Genomic DNA, 17,503 nt, shown 5'->3' on the forward strand with positions numbered 1-17,503 from the left:
GACCTCACCATACATAGCCGTGGACCCTAAGTCGTCAGCCTCAGGGTCCCCACGTGTCACATGGAAAGGCTGGAGCAAATGATTTCCAGCTGAGAAAAAAAAATCAACCCACTCCTTCAGGTGCATTGTGGGCCGTAGTGAAGGATGGCAGAACAAGGCGGAGCTGCGGGTTCCTCCGAGGGTTCTGGGGGCCGTGGGTCCAGCCTGAGAATACCCTCCCTGCTCCATGCCACGTCCGACTAGGTCCCAGCACTGTGGGCCTCGGAAGGCTCCCCACTCCCACACTGTGTGGATGTGACTTGAAAGCAGAAGAATCTGACAGCTCCCTCTTCCTGATGTTTGGGAAAAGAGACATTAAGCACTCCTCTTAGTCTCTGCAGCATGTGGTTATGTGTGCTTTGAAAATTTACATATTTATTTACTTTTTTTTTTTTACAATTTTATAATTAACCTTCTGGTGATTTCCAGAGTTTTATGTGTCTTCCACACGGTTCCCCCCACCCCCTGCTTATGAAAGAAGATGATGATACAGAGGACAGAAATAAAAATGGCTAATTACTTATTTGCCCAAGAGAGCTGAGCAGTTATGCCTGCAAACACACGGCATTTTATTACCCTCTATGAAATATTTTAATTTTCCCCTAAAAGGATTTCAAACAATCCATGGCTGCAAAAGGCAGAGCTGGCTCCTCCATAATTCAATTTGTTTCCGTGAACTTGAGCTCTGAAATCGCCTACGTGCATTATTAAGAAGTAGGGACTCGCCCCTTTTTTCTTTAGGCTTTTTTTTTTTTTTAAATCTCAACAAACCCATAGGTTTTGTTATAACTGTAGACTTCCCAAGAGCCTTTGCTCTCCAGGGCTCTAATTCTGTAAGACAGTTAAGGCATTGGTTTTGAGGGGCAGCGGGCAGGCCTGGGGGGAAGTGATTTGCTACTGGTCAAAGACCTCCTGCAAAGACTGGTCAAAGGCCTGGGGCTGCCTCCAGTTCCTTTCATTCCCAATGCGGTGCTGTTTACTGCACATGTCCCTGTATGAGCACTAAGCCCTTTGGGGGTGCTGGGTGCAGCTAACTTTGGGTGAGCTGGGTGAGCATAACTTTGAGAGGGCAATTCATGCTCCTGTTTTGGGATGCTTGGAAGTGACTGGAGCTCAGACACAAGGAATGATGACCCGAAGAGCAGCAAGTTATAAATAACATCTGAAAAAATGAGATTTAAAAACATATAGCGAGCAGGTACCACCTCACCCCCATGAGGACGCCGTTATCCAAAATAAAATAGGAAACAAGCGTCGGCAAGGATGTGGAGAAACTGGAAACCTTGGCGGGAATGCAGAATGGCGCAGCTACTGTGGAAACCAGCAGGGAGGTCCCTCAAAAATTAAACACGGGATTACCATACAATCCAGCAATGTTACCTCTGGGTATATACCCAAAAGAACTGAAAGCAGAGACTCGAGAAGACATTTGTATACCCACGTTCACTGCAGCGCTGTCCACAGCAGCCAAAAAGATGGAAGCAACCCAACTGTGCGTCAACAGGCGAGTCGATAAGGAAGATGCGAGCTACACACACAGTGGAATGGTATTCAGCCTTAAAAACGAAGGAAACGCTGACACATGTTCCAGCGTGGATGAACCTTGAGGACATTATGCTAAGTGAAATAAGCCAGATACAAAAGGACAGATACTGTGTGATTCCACTTATTCGAGGTCCCTAGAGCAGTCACCTTCATCCAGACAGAAAGTAGGGGCGGGGGGAGGGGGATGGGGAGAGTGTAAAGGGAACAGAGTTGCAGTTGGGGAAGATGGTAAGTTCTGGATGCGGGTGGTGGGGACGGTTGTACAATGTGACTGGACTTAATGACACTGATGTGTACACCAAAATGGTTACGGTGATCAATTTTAAGTTATATGTCTTTTACCGAAATATTAAAATACCCTCAATACCCCCTCTCTGTCCCTCAAAACCCAACAGACATAGCATGGTAAACTTCAGCCATGGCCACAGGACGACACTTGTGAAAGCACATTAGAAAATGACTTTTCACTCTCTGATGGGCTCTGGCAGTTGAGCCCACTCTTCTCACCCCTTGAGGATGGGCACTGGCAGTGGAGCCTCCCCAAGGCCTGAATGGACCACCAGGAGCCTCGGCAGCTGCAGCAAGGACTGTGTGCCAGATGCCAACTCCGCTTGCCCCTTGCTAAACTCTTCCTAAGCATGCATCTTCAGTTACATCCTCATGGCTTCCTAGGGGACAGACTGTTACTATTCCCAGGTGCATGCGGAGGCCTGGAGAGACCGGGTCTCACAGCTCGTGAGTGGCTGAGATAGTAGGATTTGACCCTTGCTGGTCTCAGCTCTGTGTCCACACAGAACGCTTTCCCAGCAGCCCTGCCTGTCTTCCCTAGCATTTCAGATGGTTGGTTAACGAGGTTACTGGTGGGTGACTGGTTTAGAGCCCATGGTGGGGGCGGTGGGGAGGGCTGTCTTGCTTATCTCTGCTTCCCACTGTGGGTAACCAATGAATATGTGTTGAATGAATAAATGAATAATTTGGTGTTTGTGGGTGTGGAGCGCTGCCAAGGGGAGGCCAGATGGGATGGGATTTCGTCAGAATGTTGGCCTCCAGAACTGTTATCTGAGGCTCTGCCTCCCCAGGAGCTTCTCGGGAGCTAGGCCTTGAGGGGCAGGAGGGCAGAGCCAGGACCTTCATGAAGGCTACAGTACAGAGGCCCAGGTCAGTGTGTGTGTCCTGGATGACAGCTGGACAGGCTGAAGCACGCTGGGGAGACACACCCGTGAGAGCAGACTCCCCGGGAGCCTTCTTGAGCTCGCCACTGCACTGTGTATGCGTGTGTGTGGGTGTGTGTGCATGCATGGACATGGTACGTGTGTGTACACACGCCTGTGTGTGCGCTGTGTGTAGTGCAGTATATGTGCATGCAGGGTGTGTGTGTGTGTGTGTGTGCAGGCACCTGTGTGGGCATGGTGTACGTGCTGTGTGGTACGTGTGTGTGCACACGTACAGTGAGAAGATAGGATACATGGATTAACAGTTCTGTTAAAAATTAGACTCCCCCATTCAGGGTTACTCGTTTTAAATTGTTCTCCTAGGGACAGTGTTTTCAAAAAGAACAAAAACAAAACCAATGAACAGAACCAGAACAGCTGTTGAATTCAACACAAAGGCACCGTCACTTCACAGACCAGGACGAAGAGCAATCCCACCTCCCCGTCTGAATGCCCTGGTAAGTCACTTACAGGGTCTTCTGTGCCTTCTGGAACCACTGTCCTGGCCAGAGTCCCTTGCAGAACTGGCTTGACTCAGGGGGTTTGAGGCTCCTTGGAACAATCAGTTGCACCCTGGGTTTGGAGCTAGATCTGAGTTAAAGGGCTGACTCTCTGCTTTCCAGAGTTAGCGCCCCACTTCACCCTCCTCCCAGGAGCTCTAGCTCTAAGATTGATGAGACATGCAATCAAGCAGATCCTTCCTGCCTTTTAGGTTTTACTGGGGCTCTTGGGGGTATAGAGGCACCTCAATTTGGTAATGGGGTAGCACCTGTAATTTCTAACTAGGTGAGTGCATGTTCAGTCGTGTCCAGCTCTTGTGACCCCTATACACTACAGCCCGCCAGGCTCCTCTGTCTGTGGGATTCTCCAGGCAAGAATACTGGAGTGGGTAGCCATTCCCTTCTCCAGGGGATCATCCCGAACCAGGGATCAAACCTGGGTCTCCTGCATTGGCAGGCAGATTCTCTACCACTGCGCCACCTAGGAAGTCTCTACGTGGTGAAGTTTGCCTTATTTATTCAGGAAAACCATCCTGCCAGGAAAATCCTTCCTGCTCCTTCCCTGAAGTGAAAACCACTTCAGGGACTCCAAGGAGATTTGTTCTTCTTTCAATAGTTTATGTTACCAGAATATATGCCATAAACTTCCAACAGTTTGACTCCACAAGTGCCCATGTTCATTTTAATAATTCAAATGTTAACTGTAATGTCAACCTACTTTAAAAGAGGTCTCATAAAATAAAAAAAAATTAAAGTCCGCTTGGGTGGTTTCAGAGCGCAGAATAAACGTGGGCGGAAAAGGAGAACGTTCTCCCAAAAGAAAGCACACTTCTAAAGTCTGAGGAAGGAGCTATTTCCATCTGAGAGCTCAGCTGCGGCTCTGGGAAGCAGAAGGGCGACAGGAAGAAGCAGCTAGTAGAAGTCTCAACACTCAGAGAGTTAGAGGCGACAAAGCCAATCTGAGGGTGCGCCAGGATTTCTGAGGCAGGGAAGCCATATCTGACTAAAAGATGATTCATGTCGCTTGCCTCAGAGGGCAAGTTTAGTTGCCAGTGATTAGAAACAGGAGTGGAAAGAAGAGAATTCCGGCGTCCTCAGAAGGGATGGGGCATGTGGTTGAGGCTGGCCCCCTGAGAGGGACCTCCTGGTCCCATTTCCTGGTCTCCCCCAGCAGCCTCCACTCTCACATCGTCCTCCACCAGTGCCTGGGTGATTCTGAGCATTGTGAGGAGAAAGGCCATGAAGGGCGTAACTGCTACCACCCCAACTCGCCCTCAGCCTTCTCAGCCTGAGCCTTCTCAGCCTCACCTCTCATCACTCTGACCCTGGGAAATGCCCAGGCCACAGACTGTCTCATCTCTAAAAGGTCTCTGGGCTTTGGCAAGGCTGTGTGGCCCTGCCCAGAATGCCTCCTCACCCGCCTGGTCAACTCCGCCACAATTCTCTGGGCTCAACTCTGTCACCTGGTGTCCGGAGCAACCTGGGTCAGGACACCTGCTGTTTATGCAGCTCTGTTGTCTCAGCTGCAAGATGAAAATGGTCATATGCCTTGATTACCTGGAAGGGATGTGGAGGGTCAAGCTAGACAGTGGCCGGAAGAGCAGGCTATGGAGGCTAAGGCTCAGAAATAATAAAGGAGGTAATAAGAGCAATAACTGACATGGATGGAGTAGCTGCTACATGTCGAGCGCTACACTGGAAACCACACATACATCCTCTTATCTGATCTCACAGCAGCCCTGGAACTTCTTACAGCAGCCCTGGGAACTGCCTCAAGGCATGTATACAGCCAGAGGAGCTGGACATGGAGCGGTGGTGGTGGTGAGCTGTGCAGGCTCTGGACTGGACAGACGTGGGTTTGAAACCTGGCCCTGTTCTTTAGCTTCTCTGGACATGCTCTTTAATTCCTCCCAGCTTCGTTGTCCTTATTTACGAGTTGGAGATGTGACATTACCTATTTCATGGAGTCTTCATACAAGCCAACATGGGTTAAGCACTCAGCATTCTGTCTGGCTAAGTGAATACTAGCAATTATGATTAACTCTACACTCATTTAACAGATTGGAAAGCAAAAGCTTAGAGAGGTTAGGTAACTTGTTCAGGGTCACATGGGTGGTAAGTGCTGGAGCTGAAGTTTGAACCGTGGTCTGTTGGACTTCAGAGCCAAAGCTCCTAAACTGCTTACTGGATTGGGAGTCAGGAGACGTGGATTCTAACGGCACAAACCCACAGGGTGACTTGGCCCATGTCCTTTCCCATTTCTGGGCCTCAGAGTAAAGTGAGGGGGCTGGACCAGGTGGTCCCTAAGGTCTGTGAATCCATGCAGATTACACCTATACAAACTACCCTTGCAAATATGCATCTAGTTTTGGTTTTTTTTTTTTAATCTTTTAGAATAACAGCCATTAGTTACTTTGGAAGTCTCTGGATCAATGGAGAGTAGAGAGTTGAGGGCACTTTCAGAAAAGATTTCCTCAGCATGCTGGAGGTACCAAGAGAGCCTGGGTGTTGGCCTTAGACTGGGGCCAGGGCCAACTCCTACTTCTTGCTGCCACAAAAATAGGAAAATAGACCATGGAGGTAGCCCTATCCTGAGCCTCTTATCAATTCAGACTCGTCCATTCACCACCCACTTATTCATCCATCTGCCTGCTCATCCATTTACTCATCTATCAGCCATCCTTCCATCCATCTTCCATCTGTCCATCCATCCCTCTCCCTACCTAGTCCCCATCTCACTGATTACATGTGCATATATTTATTCACCAGTCAATTCACGTGCGTCACCTGCCCAACTAGTACTTCCCAAGAGCCTACACTGGAGGGAGCGGAGATAACTCAGCTGTGTCCCAGAGCACACAGCCTGCAATCAGACCATGTGAGACACAGAAGAATCGGCACCCTCCTGCAGGGGGAAACACAACCTTGGCCAGGATCTGTTTCCCAGGCCAGGCTCATTTCCCAGTCTAGGCTGGTAGATATTGTGGGGACACTGTGCACCTTTCCTGTCCATCTCCTTTTGCGTGGTAAAGATATTCCACATCTAGATTTCCCAGCCTGATCTGGAGGGTGGCTGGACTTCCACTTTGGACCGAGAAGCCCATGATGCTTCTCAAAATTCCTCTAGGACTACAAGGGCAGGTCCTGGGAGCCCCTTCTCTCCATATGGCTGACAGTCCTGGCTGTGAATCTGACTCTCTGAGTTCCAGGCCTTCCTTCCTGAGACCAACCAGTACTAAAGATGCTGCATGACTGGTTTCAAGGACCAAGAACCTAATCTGGGCACCCTACTTAATAGCTGGTTTTAGGGTGTCTGTAAGTTGGCTTTGCTACCAACTTTGAGCAAAACCCTTTCTTCTGTAACCTTGATGTCTCTGCTGTCTATTCATTTATTGATTAGCCTCTGCATGGCTACAAATGGGTGATTTTACTGCTAACAACAACAAAAAATGCTAATCACTCTGAGTGCTGAATATGTGCTAAGCACTTTCCACTTAGTAACTCATTTCATCCTCACAATAATCCTATCATTTCCCCTAGGAAACTGAGGCACAGAGAGGCTTAGTAACTTGTTCACAGTTACACAGCTAGTGAGGGATTTGAACCCAGGCTGTCTGGCTCCAGGGTGTGGGCTTTAACCACCATCCAGCCATGCCAGGCGCCTCTGCTGTCCCTTCCACACTGATTGGCTATTAGCTCACAGAAAGGAGAACAGCCAGGGTTCTTTCAAGGAAGCCCCAGAAAGAGAGGCGCAAGGTTTCAAGGCACAGAAGGGGACACTGGTGCTTGAGAGGTCAGAGACTTGGTCTATTTACAAACCAAGAATCCCAGTTCCCGGGTCCCTGAGCTCTCTCCAGTCTTGGCAGTTAATACCCCTTTCCCCTAGGTGGACTTGAGGACCCCTGTCCTTGAAGCCACTGGATACCATCTAGTTAACTACATCTGGAAATGAACTGTGGCTCTGCCACTGGCACTGTGAAACACTGCCTAATAGAGCCTTCTTGCTGCAGAGATGTTCTGTGGCCCCTCCTGGCAGATTCCAGAACTCCTTTTTTAACTGTAATTGCATAACATACATCTTCATCCAAGCCCATTTTGCAGGGCTCTGCCCACACAGCCGCCCCCACCACCCGAAGCCTGCTCTGGGAATTGCCCTGTTCCCTTCTCTGCAACATCTACAGGACGAGATCATTAACGGCATCTTGGTTATTTTAGGAAGGCCTGAGGAACAGAATAAAGCCTCGCCCCACCTCCCTTGATTCCCAGATCGGGGCTGGGAGGTGGGGGGAGGGGTGGAAGGAGACAAAAACGCCGTCATCTCTGGCATGCCCCCCCTCCCCCGCCCCCAGCATTCTCTGTCACCCATCTGCACGCTTTCTCCCGACCTACTTTCTCCTCCTGTCAGGGCTGCTTCCCCAGCCCTCCTGCAGCTCTGGGCTGATGGGGCAGCTGCTCAGCCACAGTGGACGGGACAGTTCTTGCAGCCCCAGTGTCTGGAGGCAGAATCTGCCTCCCTCCAGCAAACGCACCCCCACCCCCTCCGCCCCCAGCCCTCGGCCCTCGGCCGGCCGCTGACTCACTCTCTGGCACTCTGCAACCCAGTCTGATCCAGAAGGTTCAGGCTGGCTCAGGGGCAGAAGGAGGGGTCAGGGCCAGGGCACATTGGCAGGGCAGGCAAAAAAGCTCAGCTGTCCTCTCAGACACTCGCTCTGCAGGAATGTCCTGCATCTGGGAGCCGACAGAACTCTGGATGGACCGGTCTGTATTTCTCTTCACTCAAATGTTGGTTAATTACAAAACAGCAACCTGTGCTTCTGAACCAAACAGGGATTCTAGCATGATGACTCTAGGTGGCTGAGACAGGAATATGAGCGTTTTTTTTTTTTCTTATTAAAACTAGTAATGCCCCTACTATCACTAATAATTACACTGTCGCTAGTGGTAGGCTCTGTAAATGGCCACAGTGAGTCCCCTCTCTGAATCCATGCCCTTTGCAATGTGACACTGGGGTCTATTTCCCTGCTCCTTGAATCTGGACAGGGCTCTTGACGTGTGTTGGCCAATAGTACGCGGCAAAATGACGTGAAGTGCCCAGCCGAGCCTGATGGAGGAGATGGGACCACACAGAGCAGAGATGAGCCATGCCAGCTGAGGTCATCCCAGATCAGCCTACAGTCCTGCCAAGATCAGCAGAGCCGTGCACGTGACCCAGGGTGGATGCACAAGGGAATGCGTCCGCCAGCTGAGCCCGGCCTGAGCTCCCACCTCACAGAACTGTGAGCTACAGACACAGCTTGCTTTTGAGCCACTATGTTTTGGAGTCATTATATAGCAGAAACTAACTAATAAAAAGATTTTTTTTTTTGTAGAGAGGGAAATGATAGGATCTAAAAAACACAATTAACAGTAATCTCCCCCACCACCCCCCATGGGTGGCTCAGATGGTAATGAATCTTCTTGTAATGCAGGAGACCTGGGTTTGATCCCTGGGTCAGGAAGATCCCCTAAAGAAGGCAATGGCTACCCCCTCCAGTATTCTTGCCTGGAGAATCCCATGGACTGAAGAGCCTGGCGGGTTAACAGTCCTTGGAGCCACAAAGAGTCAGACACCACTGAGTGACTAACACTTTCACTTTTGGGGCTTCAGGCGGTGTTAGTGGCAAAGAACTCGCCTGCCAACTTCAGAGACATAAGAGAAGTGGATTTGATCCCTGGGTCAGGAAGATCCCCTGGAGGAAGGCATGGCAACCCACTCCAGCATTCTTGCCTGGAGAATCCCATGGACAGAGGAGCCTGGCAGGCTACAGTCCATAGGGTTGCAAAGAGTCAGACACGACTAAAGTGACTTAGCACACACACACACAAGCATCATAGCTGGGTCAAAGAGAAACAACTGCTTACTATCTGACCACCCAAAATACATCAGCAGGATTTAAAATTATGAATCGCTCTGCTCTGCCAGCCAGGTGCTCCTGCATCACCCCCTGGACGCCTCCCCACTCACCAGGATCTTGGTGGTGTAGGCGCTGTTGATGGCGATGGCATGGACCAGCAGCTCCATGGTCTTGGCATTGATGGAGCTGGGGTCGGGGATCTCCTTGTAGTGGATGTCGCCCACGTAGGCCTGCACCACCGTCATGCGATTGGTGGTGAGGGTGCCTGTCTTGTCCGAGCAGATGGCCGTGGCGTTGCCCATGGTCTCGCAGGCGTCCAGGTGGCGGACCAGGTTGTTGTCTTTCATCATTTTCTGCAGGAGGGGGCAGGGGAGACAGGACAGTGAGGAGAGGGAGCTGGGGGCTGGGAGTGAGGGCACCGTGTAAACACTCAGTAAATGAGGCACAACTGCCCCTCTGCTTCACTCCTGGGCAAAGGATCTGGGTTTCAAGAGCGTCTGGCATCTGGGTTCCTTTTTTGTGTACAGCACTTTCTCTTTCTCCTTTTACATTACTTGAGCCATTTAAAAGAGCTGATTAGTTGACTTTATTAATTTGAATTACGGATGTAGTCTGTATTCTTTATGGAAAAGATAGTGAAAAGGATGATAAATGAAGGCTGGGTCCTCTTTGAGCACTTCAGATACTTTCCTTTTACATCCTAACAGAAATAAGTTCTTAATTTGATTATGGGTTTTTTCTTTTCCAAAGGTACCATCTTTCACTGGTGCGTGGTTTTCACGGTCACTTTGGTTTCATGAGAAGTGAAGAAGTGTAAGTTATATATGTGTTAATAGACATAGGAGACTATGGGGAAAAAACAAAATTATTAGTGTCATCGTTTCTGAGAGAGACATTTATAGGAGATTGTTATTGCCTCCTTTGAAAAGTCTACAGCTTCCATTTTCCTACAATGACTACATACTATAACTTGCATAATAAAAATCACAAATTTCTTTTAAATATAGATACGCATGAAAAAACAAGTCAGTCATAATTCTACCATCGAGCACTGAAGTATCTTACATAACAATATCTTTTCTCTTTAAATTTAGAACAAAAATGAAATCCTACTCTACAACTATTAATTGTCTTATATTCACCTTCTTTTCTCTCCTCCCAGCATCACACTCCTAGCTTCTTCCAGGTTCTCAAGCAAATAATGCAAATAAAGTGATTCTTAAGGAACCACCACTCTTAACTGCAGGTCCTCCTGACACAGTGACCGTACTGGCAAGAACACATGTGAAAAGGCGGATTTAGCTGAAGGCTGAGTCAGATGTTCTAGTCTGAGCCTAGGGATCTGATTCCATTTTTCTTGCTCCTCATTATAAGTGTTTATAACAAGGGTAAAAAAGAGTGCAATTAGAATAATTAAAAAAATGTTTTTGGCTATGCGACGTGTGGGATCTTATTTCCCTGACCAAGGATTCGAACCTTTGCCTCTGCATTGGAAGCACAGAGTCTTAACCACTGAGCTGCCAGGGAAGTCCCTAGAATAATTTTAATAGCAGGTCATGTTCCTAAAAAATGAATATTGGTAGAATTCAGTGCTCCTGCAGCTTCTCTTATCATTTGCTGCTGTTGTTTAGTTGCTAAGTCGTGTCTGACTCTTTGCGACCCCACAGACTGTAAAACTACCAGGCTCCGCTGTCCAGGGGATTTTCCAGGTGAGAATACTGGAGTGGGTTGCCATTTCCTTATCCAGGGTATCTTCCGAACCCAGGGATCAAACCCTGGTCCTCTGCATTGTAGGCAGATTCTTTACTATCTGAGCTACCAGGGAAGCCTGTGAAATGTGCTACAAGAGTAAATTTCACATCCAGGTTTGAAGGCTGATTATGAAAAGAAATGTAAAAATCTCACCAATCATTTGTGTATTATTAAATATTACATGTAGGCTTGATAATAACTTGGACATATTAGGTTCAATAATGTACAGTATTAAAATGATTTCCACCTGTTTCTTTCTGTTTTGTCTTTTTCATGCAGCTGCTAGGAAGTTTAACCTCATCCATATGTCACGTCTCTACTGCACAGTGAGGGTCTAAGTGTCACCACTGTTCTTTGGATGGTGGACCCTGGATAGCTCAGTCAGTAGAGCATCAGACTTTTAATCTGAGGGTCCAGGGTTCAAGTCCTTGTTCTGGCACTTGCTTTTGTGGGGATTCCCTGGTGGCTCCGTGGTAAAGAATCCATCTCCCCAGATAAGGAAGACCCCTTCTGTATTCTTGCCTGAGAGACATCCCATGGACAGAGGAGCCTGGTGGGCTACAGTCCATGGGGTCACAAAGAGTCAGACACGACTGAGCACACACGGCCAAGGGGTAGGTCCAGGCTCAGAAAGTGGAGAGTTTGCCTCTCTCCTGGGTGGCGGGCGGGGGCTGTACTCAGTTTATCAAGTGACTGTATAAGTAACACTACCTAAGGCAGCTGAAGGCACAGGTGCTGGAGACACAGACCACAGGTGTAGAGGCAACAAGGTCTGTAAGTGGACCCCCCGACACCATTTATGACCTTTAAGGGGACCTGGGTCCCCACTGGGTGGGGTGGGGTCCAGACTCATAGCAGCACGAGGTCTCCATCCTCAGGCCCCCGGATCAGCCTTGTGTTGTGATCTGTTTGGGCTTTGGTTTGTGGGATGGAGTTTCTTAGAGAACCCCAAAACAAGGAGACGATAAGGACGGTGTCCTTTTACACAGACCTGCCACTTCCTGGCACTGCCCTGAGAGCTCTTTTCTGTATGAAATTACATCGGCCAGCCAAGCCCAAATTCCAACTTGGAAACTGACCATGCCCTCGGTCGGCTCTGCCAACGACTCAGAGTGAATGCCTTGTTTATAAACAGCCCTGGCCTCTGCTCTCGCAGGCACATCCTGGCCTAGGGGCCCTGGGAAACAGGAGCACAGGGCCCTGCCCATCGAGGTGGGGCAATCATTGGGCTGAGGCAAGATGAGGAATGAGGTGTGGGGATCTGGGGATGAGCCTGGCTTGCAAGTGCCCCCAAGAGGGTCAGACACCTGTGCTCACGAGATGATGCCAGCCCCCACACCCCCGTGTTTGGGCTCTGCCCATGGCCACAGGCCTGGGAGCAGGGGAACGTGGGGCTCTGTTATCAGGGTGGCACTCAGGAGCACCCCCAGACCCAAGGCACTCCTGGGCCCACTTGCCCTTTATTGGCTTCCCTGCTGGCTCAGTGGTAAAGAATCCGCCTGCCAGGAGACATGAGTCCAATCCCTGGGTTAGGAAGATCCCCTGGAGCAGGAAATGGCAACCCACTCCAGTATTCCTCCCTGGGAAATCCCATGGACAGAGGAGACAGGCGGGCTTCAGTCCAGGGGGCTGCAAAAGACTTGGGCACAATTGAACGACTAAGCACGAGCCCTTTATTGAACTGCTTTTAAGACCTCCTATTTTTAGCCCATCTCTTGAGAGGAGGGGCTTTCTTAAAACCAGACATCCTTTTTATTTTAGGCTTATCTCTTTTGAACTTGAGGAAGCAAACTCCAAGCTTAGTCCCACAAGTACTGTGGCTAAGTGGGGCCTACAGCTGTGTGATGACCACACTCCGGCCAACATTTGATGGGAAGGGATGAGTGTGGGTCTGGCTTCCCCGGTGGCTCAGATGGTAAAGACTCTGCCTGCAATGCAGGAGACCCGGGTTCCATCTCTGGGTGGGGAAGATCCCCTGGAGAAGGAAATGGCTACCCACTCCAGTATTCTTGCCTGGAGAATCCCATATAGACAGAGGAGTCTGGCGGGCTACAGTTTATGGGGTCGCAAACAGTCGGACACAACCGTACAGGGAATACCTGCGTCTAATTTACTGTTCAGACCTGAGTTGATTGTCAGTGTTTAAAAGTCAGGAGAGCTTATACGAAGTCCAGCTTTCTGGCTTCTCTTAGAAAAATGTGAATATCTGGCAACACTGGGCCCCATCACTACAAGGGGACACCTGGCTGGGCTGAATAACGGCTGTCCCCTTGGCCAGGGTGCGGCTCTCCTGGAGGCCTGTGAGTTTGGGGCTCCCAGATGCAGCCTCTGTCTCTGAGCTTCCAACGTGCCCACTCCTTTCTGTTTAGCTCTCCTCGCAGCCCCCGGCACTGGCCCTGCCAGCCACCCCTCAGACTCCCAGCTAGGTGGCATCAGCCGGCCTGTCCTGCTCCCCACTCCTCACCTTCACCGAGTAGGCCAGGGAGATGGTGACGGCCAGAGGGAGCCCCTCGGGCACGGCGACCACCAGCACCGTCACACCGATGATGAAGAACTTGACAAAGTACTGCACGTAGACAGGTGTGCACTCAGGGAGCCACGGCGTCTTGTTGACCACGAAGGTGTCCACGGTGAAGTAGAGCACCAGGATGATCACCGTGATGGCTGACATCACCAGGCCTGTGACATGGCGGGGAGGAAGCCTGTCAGGGGGCCTCCTGGGGGCAAGGGGCCCTGGGAAGGGAGATGTGGACCCAGCCAACCCTTGGCTCCAAGGGCTCTGGGGTCAGGCAGGCCCTAGCTCACATGCCAGCTCAACCTGGTGGCCTTGGGGCAAGTGCTTGATCCTCAAAGAGCCTCAGTTTCCTCCTCTGTACAGTGGGGATGTGTATTTATCCCATGTGGTTTTATAAGAATCAAATACAATGAATGGATGTAAATTGCCGGGTACAGTGTTGAACATACAACAGGTGCTGAGTGAGCATGTGAATAAGGAATGCTAGCACAGAGTCGGACACGACTGAAGCGACTTGGCAGCAGCAGCAGTAGCACGGTGCTCTCGCACTGCAGGATGTACAGAGAGCACCACCTATTTCCTCCTTCATTCAGGCACACACTGCTTCCTATTCTAGGAACAAGGGACGAGGTAGTAAAGAGACAGTGTCCCTGCCCTTGGGAAGCTGAGATTCTAGAGGAGGACACAAACAAGAAACAAACAAATACACTAAGAGGATAACTCCCGTGGTCACGTATGGATGTGAGAGCTGGACCGTAAAGAAGGCTTAGCGCCGAAGGATTTATGCTTTCGAATTGTGGTGCTGGAGAAGACTCTTGAGAGTCCCTTGGACTGCAAGGAGATCAAACCAGTAAATCCTACAGGAAATCAGTCCTGAATATTCATTGGAAGGACTGATGCTGAAGCTCCAATACTTTGGTAACCTGACGCGAAGAGCCGAATCATTGGAAAAGATCACCATGCTGGGAAAGACTGAAGGCAGGAGGAGAAGGGGCAACAGAGGATGAGATGTTTGGATGGCATCACTGACTCAATGGACATGAGTCTGAGCAAACTCCGGGAGATAGTGAAGGACAGGGAAGCCTGGCGTGCTGCAGTCCATGGAGTCACAGAGTTGGACACAACTGGGTGACTGAACAACAGCAGGGAAGGGAAGTGATGTGCCGAGGCCACAGGCCAGGGAGGCACTGTCGAATTAGTACCTGCAGGTAGCTATTCACCCAGATCCCTCTTGCCAGCCCCATGTGCCCAACCACCCCCATCCACCTCAGTGCTGTGCAGGTGTAGCTGAAGCTGCCCACACCTGCAGCCTCTGCCAGAGGAGACTGGCGTCTCCTTGTCAAAAAGTGCGTGGCAGTTCCACCCAGCCCAATCTGATGGCCAATATCCAGGGGCTGACATGGGGGTCCAGAAGCCCAGCCGCCTTGCTGCAGTGCGGGTTGGGCCCTGTAGAGGTTTTCACGCTCCAGAGCTCCCTGTGGGATCAGGTGGGGACTGGAATTTCTCCGGAAACCTCGGCTCAGTCTGAGTCTTCCTAGGCTCTGTGGCCTTCCAGACCCTTTCCAGGTCTCCCCGTGAGAGCACCCCTCCCCAAACCCTGTGCCCACCCATCTCAGGCTCTGCTTGCAGGGAATCCATCCCAGGAGAGGAGCAGAAGTGGGATGTGAACCAGAAGGGTGCGACTCTGTGCCCCACGCCTGGCAGGGCTGACTGAGTGGCGGAGGGGATGAACCAGGACAGGGAAGGCCATGGGATGCTTCTCACGGCTCTGCTCCCTGCCCTCCAGCACCACGCTGCCGTGGAGCCTTCCCTGTGGTGGGGATGGAGGAAATCCCCAGACCCATTGCTGCCCGCCCCCACTGCCAGCTGTGGAGTTGAAGAGCCAGCTCGAGCCCCGTCTGACAGTCGCAGGGGCGGGATGCCAAGCTCCCGGCAGCCGGGAGCTGTCACCAGGCCCCTGAGTTTAAATATAGACAGCCAAGCCTGCAATTTGCCTCTCTTCTCCACACTGCGGTGCCTATAATTAGAGCTGGGAGACAGCCGTGGAAGAGCAGGCAGCCAGGTGGGGAGGCCGTGGTGTTTGCCATATCCTTACCCAGGAGGAGAGGCCAAGACCACGTCGGGCGGGCAGGGCTCACCGTGCAGCCGGGCTCGGCTTTGGGGGCCAGAGCGGCTGTCATCAGCTGTCAACTGTGGCTATCAACTCGGTTGGGAAACCTGGCTCGTGTTGTTGTTCAGTCGTGTCTGAGTGTTTGCGACCCCATGGACTGCAGCACACCGGGCTCCTGTCCTTCACTACCTCCCGGAGTTTGCTCAAACTCATGTCCATTGAGTTGGCAATGCCATCCAACCATCTTATGTTGGGGCTCAGACAAGGGGCTTCTCCCTGGGCTCCTAGCACTGCCCTCGATCTTCCCAATCTTTCCTGTGCATGGCAGCTGGGGGTGGTCATCATAGAGCTCAACTCCATCCTTGCTCACACCTCCTCCAGGGCTCCCAATGTCCTCAGGATAAAGCCTGCCTGGCCAACTCCTACAGGGTCTGCCCACATCCAGCCACCACCCTTGCCTGTACGTGTAAATAATCTCCTTTACTCCTCACAGCAACCTGTGAAGTGGGGGCTACAGGAGCCCAAGTCCACAGACTGGGAGTGGAGGCTCAGAGCTTGGTGAAGGTACTTGCTCAAGACCTCAGAGCTGGAGCTCAACGAGAATGCAGGCAGGCTGCCCCCAGAGCCCACGCTTCACTCTTGCGCCTAAGTGCCAGCTGAGGTGCCTGCTATATCAGGACTCGGACTGGTTGCCGTGGCTGACAAGGGTGGGTCTCCTGCAAGCCCCTCTTTGCAGATGAGGTAGCCAAGGCCCAGCCAGGGGCAGGGCTCTGCCCTGGGGATCCCCTTACATGCCCTGTGTCCCCCCAACCCCGTGCCGTCCGCCAGGGCGCACGCTCACCCGCCTTGCCGATCTGCACGGCCAGCTTGGTGAGCTTGCCCTGCAGCACCGACTTCTCCTTCTTGTGCATGTTGGCCTTCTTCTTGTCATCAGCGTCTCCCCCCTCGGCACTCTTGAGGGGCTGCATCTCCATGGCGGCCGCCCCGTCCTGCTGTTTGGCTGCAGGGAGCAGATCACACACATATGTACACACGCACACACACGCACACACAGACACGTGCACATACACAGACATGCACACCCACAGGTTAGCCTGCAGGGTGCGGGTGTCGGCACCCAGCCCCCTGCCCAGGGGAGCACGGTGAGAGCCTCACTCCCCCGCCTGAGCCCCCCTGCATGGCCGGCACAGATTCTGTGTGATGAGGGGGTCGGCCTCTCTCTGCTGGAGACCCTGGACCCAGGGCCACAGAACACAGCACAGAGTGACACGGCTCCACCCTGGATTTGCAGCATGAAGGGGCTGGGGGCGTCTCTGGGCCTGAACAAGTCTACCAGCCCTTTCCCAAAGGGCTCTTCAGCTTTTCCGCATCAGACAAGACACAGGCTTGGGCTCTGCCCAGTTGGTCCTTGGGCCATGTTGCTGGAATATTGAGTAGTCACTAGACAGAAGGGACAAAAGCGGCTTGAAAAGTGGAGGAGTGTGTCCTCATCCACGGGTTCCAAGACCCTGCTCCTGCAGCACAGCCCTGACTGGTGGGCTTGGAGCCCGACCCCTTGGCCCCTGAAGATCCTGAAGAACCAGCTTCAAGCCTTCAGCTGAACGGGGATACAGCTCAAAGCAGGGGAGACACTGGCTTGCGGGTGGACTGTCGTGCGGACAGTGCCACTTCCATTTGTCCTGGTACCACGAGATCACAGCTACCCTCCCGCCCAGAGACGTCAGGCGCCCACAGGTGTAGACGTCTGCCTCTGCTGTGGCCCCTAGAACCGGCAGGGAGGGGCCGCAGGGACCAGGTTAATACAAAAGGGTTACCTTTGCTCTGGCTGGAGTCCGCATTGCCATCCTGCATTTTACCTACACGACAAAGAATTTGAACAGACGACAGAGAACAGACAACACACATCGGTCACCATGAAGACGCAACAGGGCCATGGA

The 17,503-nt window shown here is 51.5% G+C and overlaps 1 protein-coding gene and 1 non-coding gene across 2 annotated transcripts in view; one reads left to right on the top strand and one right to left on the bottom strand.

Moving 5' to 3' along the window:
• Positions 1–17,503, bottom strand: part of ATP2B2 (ATPase, Ca++ transporting, plasma membrane 2) — a 162,149-nt gene that overhangs the window by 40,112 nt on the left and 104,534 nt on the right. Inside the window, exons 9-12 of the mRNA XM_010862512.1 lie at positions 17,381–17,422; positions 16,408–16,566; positions 13,406–13,620; positions 9,300–9,542 (exon numbers count right to left, since the gene is read on the bottom strand). Coding sequence (XP_010860814.1) covers positions 9,300–9,542; positions 13,406–13,620; positions 16,408–16,566; positions 17,381–17,422 — 659 coding nt within the window. The remainder of the gene's footprint in view (positions 1–9,299; positions 9,543–13,405; positions 13,621–16,407; positions 16,567–17,380; positions 17,423–17,503) is intronic.
• On the top strand, positions 11,308–11,380 carry TRNAK-UUU. Its single transcript has one exon. It is a non-coding gene; the product is annotated as a tRNA-Lys (tRNA).

This window comes from Bison bison, unplaced genomic scaffold (assembly GCF_000754665.1).
Source record: "Bison bison bison isolate TAMUID 2011002044 unplaced genomic scaffold, Bison_UMD1.0 scf7180017864482, whole genome shotgun sequence".
Classification (NCBI taxonomy): domain Eukaryota; kingdom Metazoa; phylum Chordata; class Mammalia; order Artiodactyla; family Bovidae; genus Bison; species Bison bison.